Source organism: Ceratotherium simum, chromosome 1 (genome assembly GCF_057802395.1).
Source record: "Ceratotherium simum simum isolate JZ-2026a chromosome 1, ASM5780239v1, whole genome shotgun sequence".
Classification (NCBI taxonomy): domain Eukaryota; kingdom Metazoa; phylum Chordata; class Mammalia; order Perissodactyla; family Rhinocerotidae; genus Ceratotherium; species Ceratotherium simum.
In genome coordinates this window covers 94,088,882-94,101,532 of record NC_141900.1, presented here as the reverse complement: position 1 = coordinate 94,101,532, position 12,651 = coordinate 94,088,882, and the positions used below count along the sequence as shown (strand labels likewise).

At 44.0% G+C, this 12,651-nt stretch overlaps 1 protein-coding gene across 5 annotated transcripts in view; it reads left to right on the top strand.

Moving 5' to 3' along the window:
* Positions 1 to 12,651, top strand: part of KIAA1549 (KIAA1549 ortholog) — a 185,965-nt gene that overhangs the window by 123,592 nt on the left and 49,722 nt on the right. For all 5 annotated transcript variants that reach the window (XM_087431455.1, XM_087431462.1, XM_087431470.1 and 2 more), the window contains exons 11-12: positions 6,000 to 6,196; positions 7,933 to 8,048. In XM_087431455.1, coding sequence (XP_087287581.1) covers positions 6,000 to 6,196; positions 7,933 to 8,048 — 313 coding nt within the window. The remainder of the gene's footprint in view (positions 1 to 5,999; positions 6,197 to 7,932; positions 8,049 to 12,651) is intronic.

Sequence of the window (12,651 nt, the reverse complement as noted above, 5' to 3'; positions counted from 1 at the left end):
GTGCATCGGTGTGTGCCCGGGATCCGAACCCGGGCCGCCAGTAGCGGAGCGCGTGCACTTAACTGCTAAGCCACAGGACTGGCCCAAGAGTGTTCTTTTTCTTATGAATTAACTAAGACGTGCAAAATCTTGATTAAATTGCAAGCTTATGGTTATCAAGTATATTGGAAGCATTTTATACATTAAGATTATAGTTATGACCTATCTTCATCTGTTATTTTCATAGTCTGCTAAGGATGTTTTGTTGTTAGACTAGTGAATGGCACAGAAAAAACCTGGAAAAAAGTACTTGATATACTAAATGATTCATAGTGTGAATTTCATTGTAATGAGATCAACAATAGGTTTGGGAATGTTTTTGTTCTGATGAAAGAGTGTTGTTACAGAGAGATTGAGCCAGTATAGACGGTTATGTATTTAGGTCGTTTTTGTTCTGTACTTCCTAACATAAACACTCCTGATGGAAGCCCATCCGTTATCTGTTCCTTAAGTACACTATCAGAGGACAGCATCTCATGAGTTAAAAACAGGATATTCCCCAAGCTTTCTCCTTCTCCCACTTTCACTTCTGAAATATTTTCACGTCCACGTCCCAGATGTTGCTATAAATCAAGTGGACAAGTTTCAAATAGAACTTCAGCCTTGGAGTTGCTCTTTTTCTGCAAGTGCTGTAAGGATTTGTGCATAAATTTTACACCATCTTTACAGGGACTATCTGCACAGAGGGTTCCCTGAGAGAGGAGGGGTCTTCTGACACCGTTAGGAGGGCAGAACCTCAGCAGTGTTTCAGACGTGTGGTCTTTGTTTTGCTGGCGGGGGAACCCACTATGTAGATCTTGTCATGTGTTGATAATAGGAAAAGGATGATCTCCTTTTAGTTTAAAAACAAGTATCTCTACTCCATAAGCGTTTCTTCTAAGAGGATCTGGCAATAGCGAAGGGCCTCTAGCCTAGTCGTTGGGGCAATTTGAAAAGATACTGTCTTCCCTCTCTGTTTTCTCTCTCTCCAGTCTGCTCACCCCGCCCCCTGACGCTCCCTCGCTGCTACTCTCAGAAATCTTTTAGCAAATCCCAGAACTACCGACATCTGGAAACAATAAATCTGCTGACCAAAAATCCACACCCCCTTCCCCTTGTAACGAGAAGGAAACCTCTTCAGATTGTCTGGGAGTAGATTAGTTTTGAAATATGATAAGAGGGAGAAGCCATTCTGTCACATTTTGAGGCAGGGTACTTTTTTATTTCTAATAATAAAGGGAAAAAAACCCAACCCTAACCCATGCCTTTCTTTTATCTGTGTTCTCTTTAATCTGTAGCCCAAAGTCATCACTTGTTACTGTTCCCAAAAAAAACTCCAGCTTGGATCCGCCTCACCCTGTTGAGCTTCTATTTAAAGATATGAATGGCATTGGCTAGATGCTGCTGGTCCCATGGAAACTTGTTCCTTCTGACGGGGACAGTCCACACCCCGTTGTTGGCGTAGGACCATAGTTCCTGGCCGGCTGGCACTGTGGGCAGCCAGATAGAGCGGGCTCAGACACTGCACATTCATTCAGCAAACACTGAGCATTTGCTCTCAGCCAAGCAGCGCTAGGCTGGGTTACATGCACAGGTAACATGCAGCCCCTGCCTTTGGGGGCTTCAGTAAGGGAGAAGGACAAGCAATCCAAAGGCTGACACACAGCAGTCTGAGTCTGTTTAGAGTGCTGTGGGAGCACAAAGGAGGGGCAGCCAGCCCACTCTAGGTGGTGGACTGCCTCTGCCTTCCGAGAGGAGGTGATGCTGGGCTCAAGCTCAGAGATGAGGAGATGAAGTGTGCCTAGGTGGAGGAATGGCCCGTAGCTCAGGAAGGATGGAGCAAAGTTTGTATGAAAGGGCACAGCCAAAATGCAGGCAATGGAGGTGGGCGAGAGCCAGGCTCTGAGGGGTTTGTAGGACATACAGGGGTTGGAAGGGATGCTGTGGGCAGTGGGGAGCCACGGAAGGATTTCGGCAGGAAGAGCAGCTTGAACGTATTAACGTTTAGAACTGTCACTTCAGGAGGCAGTGTGGACAGTGGATTGGAGAGAAGCTCACTGAGCATTTCTTCCGTCTTAGCCAAATTCAGCTCATCCCCTGCGGTTGCCCTTCGATTCCCCGCAGGGATCCCGTAACACCTAGTGCATAGGTGGTTCCAGTTCACCCGCAGTCAGCTGGCCAGGACTTGCTGTGGCCTGGGGGTGGGAGAATCTTGGAATTCTGCTCTCCCGTCCTCCAAGACGTTGCCTTGTCTTCACCTTCTAAATGGAAACAGCATGGGGGTTGTGGTGATTTTTCACAGATCACATCCATCAAATGGTAAAGGCTTACAATGGCGCTCTCTTTGTGATGGCAGATTTTTATTCAGACACTTTTGGAATTTGCTCTGTGGTTTCTGTTGTCATCTTGACTGCTCCTTCCCAGGGCTTCAGGCTAACCCGAGTAGTGGGGACTTCACTCAGGCTTGTTCCATCCGGTTGTATTATATTTATGAATTTTAAAATTCATCAGGCCTCTTTGCTGTTACTTGGCCGACCTGCTCTACAAGGCTTCCCTGACTTGTTGGCAATGTATTCCGGTGGGGCACAGACAACGGGGCCTGTCCCCTCTGTGATATATTAAAGAAAGAAAGAACAAAAGAACCATCCTTCTTCAGAAATAACTGGGTTCTAACGTGAATATTGAAGGCTCTGATTAATCATGCCTCTTCTTTTATGAAGTACTGATTGAAGCTTATTCTGCGTGTAGAAGCTGGAGGCACAATACAGCCAGACTTAACTCTAGATTTTTTTTTTTTTTAAAACATGGAAAAACTAGAGAAAGTGTTCTAGAAAATAGGGATGAAACAGAAGAAGCTAATTCTATAAGTGAGGAGGTCATTGTTTCTTCTAATTGTTTCCTTCTGCGTGTAGATGGCTATTGTTTTGTGCATAAGCACAGAATAGTTGCCAAATTTCTATTGTTAGAGAAGGTGGTGACTCACCCAGCCTGTGAGAAATGCAAGGAAATGATCTATTTAGAGATATATCATTTCCTTAGTCGGAATCAACAATAAGCCAACAGGACTTCAAGGCTATAATGGATGTATATTTCATTTATGACATATACCCGTTTCTTGGTTCCCCACGAAATCCAGTAAGATTGGCATTTCAACCGGCCTTTTTGAAATTCATTCAGTCATCAAATATTTATTGAGGGTCTACCATGTGTCACATTCTGTTGCTGAATTACAAAATTTTGTATCTAAATTTATATCTTTTTTTTTTTTTTTTTTAAGATTTTATTTATTTTATTTTTTCCCCCCAAAGCCCCAGTAGATAGTTGTACGTCATAGCTGCACATCCTTCTAGTTGCTGTATGTGGGACTCGGCCTCAGGATGGACGGAGAAGTGGTGCCTCGATGCGCACCCAGGATCCGAACCCAGGACACCAGCATCGCAGCGCGTGCACTTAACCACCAAGCCACAGGGCCGGCCCTCTAAATTTATATCTATAGCTTTATCTCATGCCTGAGAACTCCTGGGTATTTATAGTAACTGCTTGGTGTTTCATCAACTAACAGCAATAGTAATGCTGTCAATCTCATTTGTATGGTACTTTGGCATTTATGAAGCATTTTGACATATACATGTTTGTTTCTTGCATGAGCCCTGAGAGTTTGTCAGGGAAGGCATTTAGTTCCTAGATGTGGGGACACAGACTGCACCATTGAGGCGACGCTGTTCATATTTTTCCCTTATTCACTTTGGAGAGGAGGCAATCTGTGCCTCCTCCTTCAATTTTGATAAAGTGGTCCATCTGGCTTGCAAAAGAGATTGTCTCCCAGTCATTAGAGGCATTTACTTTCTTACTGGGAAATAGACTAGAAAGGATATTAAATGATGGTGTTAGTTAAAAGACTGTTGACTCTATCTGTTATTCTTTAGTTTAGAGGCACCTTGTTGATGGAGCTAAAATGAGGGGTGACTGGGGTAAAAGCGGCCACCTGGAGGAGAGGTGTGCTTCTCTGCTGTAAAGAGGGAGAAGGACTCTTAGGAAGGGAGGTGGGGAAGGGGAACCAGCATGATGCCTGGACCACAGGCACGCTCTCAGGAAAATCACTTTTAGGTAAGAGCCTATACAGATGTTGTCCATCTGGAATTTGACTCCCTTAAAAGGGCTGCATGCCCCCAGGAAAATGTACACCCCCAGGGATTCGGAGAGCCCAGTTGAAGATTACTGTGCTAATCCACAGTCTCATGGATGAGGAAACAGACTGATCCTGGGGGGTTGGGGGTTGGGGGGAGCCATGCAGCAGCAGGTTTGGGTCCACTGTTTGCGAAACAACATTCCTGAGCCGCGGGGCGTGGGCCACTCACAGTCTGCCTGTGTGGTGGAGTAGCCTGCTCTTGTAACACAGTATCATTAATTTAGGAAATATAGGCACCCCCATCTTTGCCTTTTGTTTCTAAGCAACATCTTTGTAAACTATATTTACAGTAAGTTTTACCCCCCTCTGCTGGTGTAAGTCATTATTGCAGACTACTGTCTTTCTACCCATTGATCCTGGATTTTTAGCACTAAAAAGACTTGAGAGATCACAAATCTAAGCCACTGGTGTTGTCATTCATGTGTGCATAAAGTTAGGGCAAATATGACAAAACCTTTTGCTTCTACACGTACTGTGTCATCTAAAATAACTCTCTAGATGGGTTTGGCCTTTGTCTTTTTTTTGTTTAAAGATTTTATTTATTTATTTATTTATTTATTTGTTTTCCCCCCAAAGCCCCAGTAGATACTTGTATGTCATAGCTGCACATCCTTCTAGTTGTTGTATGTGGGACGCGGCCTCAGCATGGCCGGAGAAGCGATGCGTCGGTGCGCGCCCAGGATCTGAGCCCGGGATCTGAACCCGGGCCGCCAGCAGCGGAGTGCGCGCACTTAACCACTAAGCCACGGGGCCGGCCCTGGCCTTTGTCTTTTGATTGCTAGGACTATGTATAAGTGTGGAATACAGCCTGGTGAGGAGGGCTTTGGTTCGCATGTGGCCTTCCTGCTGAGGAGACCCTTGGGACAACTATTTATTTGCAGTTTATTTTCCTATATTCTGCAAGCTCAAATTAAGAAAACTTAATACCCACCCCTGGCACTTTTAGTGTCCTCCAAAATGTCATAAAAAATGGTGTCCCACCTTTATTGCCCATGTTCCTATATATCTTTCCTGTCTTAGCACAGGCCTAGAAGCTGAGGCCTGGACTCTGGGGTCTTGGTTGTGGGTTTGGTGTTGGGACCATGTATCCCTGGGTAGGACCCCTGCATCCACCAGTGTGAGAGGTGGACTTTTTTTTTTTTTTTTTTTGGTGAGGAAGATTGGCCCTGAGCTAACATGTGTTGCTAGTCTTCCCCTTTTTGCTTCAAGAAGGTTGTCCTTGAGCTAACACCTGTGCCAGTTTTTCTCTATTTTGTATGTGGAATGCCACCACAGCATGGCTTGAGGAGTGATGTGTAGGTCCACGCCTGGGATCTGAACCCACGAACCCGGGCTGCTGAACTGGAGCCTGCTGAACCTAACTGCTGTGCCACGGGGCTGGCCCTTAGCCACTTCTTTTTGTTTCCAAGTTCTACCCATCCTCTGAGTCCTGGTACAAGTCCCCATTTCTCTATAAAGAATATCTTGCCTGTGCCACCCTCTCTGGAATTGGTTATGCTACTATCACAGTGGGTCAGGTATTGTCTTGTGATGTCCTTTTGTATCATGGTGTAGTTATTTAATCCTCGTACCCTTCTTTAATCTTTCATAAGCATCTGTCTTTTCTGCAAACTCGAAGTATAAATGGCACCTTGCATACAGTTGACGTTTCAGAGATGCTCACTGAGTTAGAGGTGGAATTGCAAACACAATCTTGAGTCAGAAGTTCGTGCTTCTCTTGCCAGCCCTCACCATCTCTTTTCACAGTCCTCAGATTGACTGTCTCACCTCTGTGTGTGTGTGTGTGTTTTAGTTGCAGATCCCTAGTGTGAAGGGCTTCGATTTTGCTAAGCAGCATCTGGGTCAGCACAACAAAGATGACATATTGATTATTCACGAGCCGGCACCACTGCCGGGACCTGTGAAGGACCACACCACGCCCTCTGAAAATGGAGATGTGCCGAGTCCCAAGGCAAAGATCCCCTCCAAGAACATCCGTCACAGAGGAAGGTTCTTATTGGGCTTTCTGTATTGTTCTCTATCTCGGAGCATGTTTCTGTTTTCAGTTGGTCAATTTCCCGTATCGGAAAGGCTGACGGTGAGTACAGCCCGAGTCTGCAGCCTCGGAGACTGACGACAGACGGCTTCCCCAAAGTTAATGAACCCGAGGGCTCCAGATCCATTCTAATGAACTACCAAAGGTGCCCGGATGCTTTCTTTCCCAAAGGCGTTGAGAATGATGGATCACTGTCCATCATGGTCTGGCGGGCCCCCTGGGACTAGATCAGGGATTGACCAGCTTGCGTGTGTATATTCTGGGGTGAGCCTGCTAGGCCCTCTGGAGGTGACATCAGAAATAGTGTATGAAAAGTGCATGGACGTGATGCACCGTCAGCCCGTGCTGGCTTTGCCCTTGCCAGTTATGCCAGCGGCTGGCTGTGACGTCACTGCACCCTCTGCAGGTGGTCTTCATCACATCCTTCTTTCCTTGCTTGGCTTTCTCCGGCTGCCAGTGTCGTCACCCTTGTTAGCATGTTTGCATGGAGTCCTCATGCCTCCTCCCTGCCCAGCTCCCCATTCCTAGGTTTCCATTCCTCCCATCAAACTTAAGCACACAGAGAACTGCTTGTGGACACTGCCTGGAAGTCCCCCGTCACCCTCTGATCCTGTGAGATGGGGTTCAGCTGTGTTCAAGAAGACCAACTTCAGACTCAGGTTTCGTGGAGCTGACTTTAGATCATAGCATGATCACGTTTTGGCTATGGAAGCCTCAAATGATCAGCCTTCCTTTGAGCTTTGGAACTCCAAATCCTAATTTTCTGCTAAGAGGGGAAAAAGTGTGTGATTATACCAACATTTGAAACGATGTTATTTCTGACTTATCAGAAAACTTACCCTGGGGGTTCTGGCCTACTTTTAAGAATTTAATAGCTGTTAGAACATGATCTTTACAAAGGAAAATGAATTATGTAGAGAGATGTTATTTGCTTAATTATCTTGCAGGCTAAGAATACATCAAATCATTAAAGATTATTCAATATGCTAGTACAGTTTTGCAAAGTTTTTTTTTTTTTTCTGGTAGTCTCATCCTAAACATTTACTTACAACATCTCAGTGGTCTGCATGGCTAATATAATGTTTTAGCATCCCTCAGGGGCACCAGAATGTCTTGGCATCTCATATTGCGGTTTAAGCCAGGGAGTGCAGAGATGAGGGGTGCTAAGTGGTTAAGGATTTTTACTAGCCTGGTGCCACCTGGGTTCTGTGATTCCCTTGCTTTTTATATATATAGAATCAAATCTCATGGTGATCATTGCCTTTGTAAGTGTAGTTCCATAGATCTGGAGTTATATGGGGTGACTGCAGAACTACCCTGGCTCCCTAGGGATTCTGCAGACCCAGTTAACCCCGAACCAGACCTGAACTCTAGATCCTCTGATCCAACCCACGCCAGGTGCAGACTGCTGGTCCCGGCCCTGGTAGCTGAGGGACCCTCCGCCAGTCTGGCACTTAAGTGTCCTAGCATTTATTGAAATGCAGCCTGCTGAGCCAGTTCGTAAGCCATGTTATGCTGTCTTCAAGAGGTGACTGTGCTATTAATGTGGTCCTTAAAGATGCCATGCCACAAAAAAATTTTTTGGACTGTTTCATTTCTACCTGGAAGCCTGACTTCCACATCCAAATTTATGTGATCTTTTTTCCCTCCTTTCTTTTTCCTAATGTTTGCATTTGTTTTGTGTCTGCAGAGTTTCTCCCTCAGATGCTGACTCTACAGTAAGCGAAGAGTCCAGTGAGAGGGATACAGGAGACAAGACGCCAGGAGTGGTGAACGACAGCAAGTCCCACAGAGCCCCACAGAGTGGTCTGTAACTCTTCTCGTTTTCTATGTTAAAAATAGTAATTACGAGGTTCCAATAGTCTAGGGTTTTATACTACTTCAAATGCTGAACCTTTTTAAAAAAAATCTGTGCAATGGAATATTCTTCATTCGTATGGTGAATTTCTCAGCATTGATTGTCACCATCTAGCATTGTATTGGTGCTTGCATTGAGGCAGGGGACCTGCTAGAGGTTAGGGATTCACTGGGGTATGTTTTGAGGTTAATAGCCACATTTCATTCTAGTTCAGAGTCCTAAGGATTGTCCTCCCTGAAGGACAAGGAGGAATTGAAATAAAACCAGAGTCTCAAAAACTGCTTCCAGGATTCACTGACCTTCTTAGGATCCAATTCAGGTATTCCACAGCTGTCACTGTCAGAAAGCTGTTTATTTATCATAGGTCAGAGTGTATTATATTTGGTCCTGTTCCTAGATCTTTCTGCCAGTGGGTAGTTCCCATGTGATCAGATGGTTTAGCAGATTTACATTTGGAGTCAGATGCCGTGGCTTCTTAGGGCGGGACCGAGATGAACTCCAGTCTCATTCTGAAGGGTCTAACCATGAAACTCGTGCCGTGTAATAAAACTAAGCCTACAGGTCTTACGGACTTGGGAGCATCTTTTGGCGTGATGACAAGGTAGCTTGGTTTTAGTTTAATAGAGTCTGTTAAATAAATGTGCTAGTACAGCTGTTGTATTTGCTGGAGTTTTGTTTGTTTCAGGATTGTGTTTCAGTGATGCAAAGAAAATTGGGATGCCTCGGGATATTATTTTTAATAGTAATTTTTATACTTAAATTTTTCCTCACAAATTTCTCTGTATGAAAATGCAGTACAGGGTGAAGCACAGTCTATAAGTGAACAGATTCTGGATCGAAGCTGGATGCCTGCTCTGTCACTGTCATGCTGGTGACCTTGCTAGTCCGTTAGCCTTTGGGGCTCCTGTGGGACTAAACTAGCTGATTTTTGAGATTCCCTCCTGCTCTATCTAGTTGTTTCATTTTTGATGTTAAAGAAATACCCCCTAAGAATAAGGGAAGAGTTTTTTTTCTTTGGATCCAATTTCACAGAATCTTAAAAATTACTTAGCACCATGGTAACAGGTGCACTGTTTCAGATAGATAGGATCAAAGTCTAATTTTGATCCTGGGAAAGAAATATTTGAAGGAAAAAAAAAAAGAATCAGCTCTGGAGTTTCTCAATTTCTGTTAATTGCTTATCCGAGAAAAACCTTGCTTTTACTTCCTGCTTTTAACTCCTTTCTGAAAGTATTACAGCCAGTATATTCTACATGGCTAACAAAAATCAAATATCACTCTCAACATATATTCAAAATCCCAGTAGTAAGCACGTAAGCTTTGGGACTGAGAGTTGTCCGTGGAGGGACAAGTGGACCAGATGTTCTCTTGAGTGGGTACTAGAAGCTCAGATGCCACTGTTATGAGAAGACACTAGAATCTGTACATTATCTTCATGTTTTAGAGAGATGGTTTTCTCACTACAGGTATCAATTCACTTATACAATTTTGTTTACTTCTTTAAAGCTTTAATGCTGCCACAAAGGCATTTTATTTCTTGCATAGAATTTAGTTAAATATCCTATAAAAAAGATGCTGAGTTCTTAATCATAGCTTTTGAATTATTTTGTAATTCACCTAAAAATCCTTTTGTTGCAAGTCATGATGAAATACAAATTATTGGAGACAGGAGGTTGCTTGAGAACCATTCTGGGACCCTCCTCCATGTTGTCCTGGGCCCAGTGTTCCCTCTCACGGCAGTGGGTGGCATGGCCGCTGGGTCTCTACAGACTCCTTGGCAAGGCTTTCACCGGCTGTCACGGGTCATCTGGCATTTTCAGGATCCACCTTCCCACGGAAGCTGAGAAGAGACCATTGTTTTGGTTTGGGTCAATTTGAGGGTGTGCTTTATGTCCTCCCAGCTGACCATTTTTGGAAGGTGGCTAGACCATGATGCATAGCCTGACAACCGTCCATGGACCCTTACAAGATTATTTGCTCAAATGTCACTGTCTTCAGTTATTGGAGTTTTAGAAAAAGTCACATCATAACCACTGGTTCCCCTTAGCAAAATTGTGAAGAGAGAGAAGTAGGGAGTAACATGCCGTCCTCAAGTGAAGTGGCTGCATTCAGGCTGCTGTTGTGCTGCCATTGCTGTGTCCAGGCATAATTGTAGTTTTTTCTCTCTCTCTCTCTGTTTTTTTATTGTTTAAACTTTTTTTAATTGAGGTAACACTGATTTATAACATTATATAAATTTCAGGTGTACATCATTGTATTTCGATTTCTGTGTAGACAACATCATGTTCAACACCCAAAGACTAATTACCATCCATCACCACACACATGCACCCAGTCACCCTTTTTGCCCCCCCGTCCCCCCTTCTTTATCATCAGGAATAAACCACATAGATAAGGACTGCAAAATGCTGAGTATTTTCTTTATACTCTCTGTAGGTTGCATGTGTGCAAGGGTGTGATTTTTAAGTAATCAGAGCTTCATTAATTTGAATTCCACAAACCCAAATTCTAGAATTTCACATAGACATTTACTTTTGCATGTGCTAAGGAGTTTGCAAAGCTAACTAATTTTTTTTAATAATTTTATTTGTTTATTTTTCCCCCGAAGCCCCAGTAGATAGTTGTATGTCATAGCTGCACATCCTTCTAGTTGCTGGATGTGGGACGCGGCCTCAGCGTGGCTGGAGAAGCAGTGCGTCGGTGCGCACCTGGGATCCGAACCCGGGCTGCCAGCAGTGGTGCACGCGCGCTTAACCGCTAAGCCAGAGGGCAGGCCCCGAACTAAATTTTTAAGGAGATTGCAGGGTAACTGTTTTGACTACATATAACATCAAAGTTTTTCAAGTAATTGTAGAGCACCCATTTATAAAATGAATGAGGTCATAAAGCAAAGTTCTCCTCTTTTCATTAAGGCAGATTCCCAGAGGCCTCTTTGAAGTAGAATTTTATACAGTTAGTTGAAGTGACTAGTCATTTAGCCATCCATTCAGCACATGTTTACTAGTGCCTGTGATGGGTTTAGTGCTGGGATAGGAGGAAGAAGAAGAGATAAATGTGATCCCTGCCTCACGGGATATTAATCCTGTGTAGACGACACAGGGGGTCATGAATGTGGGTCACGGGTGGTAGAAATAATGCAGTTTGACTGCATTTACCTATAGATAATAGAATTAACAGTTCTTTTAAAATCTTCTATTGCTTTGGTGTTTCAGTAATTCAGATTGCTCTTTCCCCTGTCATTTTGCTTCGTTGACATTATCCTATACTGTAATTTCTATCATTATAGTTTTTTTGTTTTATAATATTTGTAGAGGAAGTACTCTTCAAAAGTACTCTTTGAAAGTACTCTTCCAAACTCCCCACTTGCCTTAAAGCAGGATTCACGCAGCATTAATCTCTATGTATCCATTGTACTTTCCATTGGCCGTTATTATGCAGGTAGTGTTTTGTTTTGTTTTTTTTTCTTTGTGAGGAAGATCAGCCCTGAGCTAACATCCATGCTAATCCTCCTCTTTTTGCTGAGGAAGACCAGCTCTGAGCTAACATCCATTGCCAATCCTCCTCCTGTTTTTTTTTACCCCAAAGCCCCAGTAGATAGTTGTATGTCATAGTTGCACATCCTTCTAGTTGCTGTATGTGGGACGCGGATCCGAACCCGGGCCGCCAGCAGCGGAGCGTGCGCACTTAACTGCTAAGCCACCGTGCCGGCCCATATGCAGGTAGTTTTTAAAAAAATTTGTGTGATGCATAGCAAACAATAACCCCGTTTATATATATAACTGTGATACATGTATGTATGTGCGCATATATATAGATAGATAGATAGATAGATAAAATAAATAACAAAACTTTTTTCAGCTTTTTAAAAGGGCTGGATTCTGGGCGGTGTAGCAGCTTCAGGTATTGTCTGCATCCTTTGTTTCTCTGGTTGCAGTTGGTGAATTATAGAGCGCAGATCCGTGACCACAGTTGGGGGGTGGGATAGGGCATGGACAGGAGCCAGTCACAGGCCTGCAGCTCCGTGCTGCCCAGGCAAGCAGACAGCACAGGGGGAGGGGCCTTTGTTCCTCTGTCACCTTTGCACCTTGGTCTTTTTTACCATCCTGGAGGAAAGCAGTCTCCCCTTTATGTATCAGTAGCTTCATGTGGGCTACCCTTTCTGACATTTGCTGGCACTTTATAAGTGTGGGTTAGCAGGGCCAGCCCATCTGGTACAGCTTATTATCTCCTTTTAGGCATTTTGCCTGTAATTTGAGTAGCTGCCACTGGATGAATGGTGGTGCCTGGCTGCGCTTGCATTGCACAGACAGACTCCCTCCGGGCCCAGGATGGGGAAAGAAAGCCCGAGAATAGCCTGAACCCAGACGCCTATGCCTCCTCGCTAAGAGAGACGTCGTTCATTCAGAGTTATATAAATCATTTCCAATCTCTTGGGATGACAAGTGAATATAATTCAAATTGAGAGGAAATACGAAGACTTACATACCACTGATGTACATTCCTTATGTAAAATCTCAGCTATTATTTCTTACTGCTTTGCTCAACTTTTTC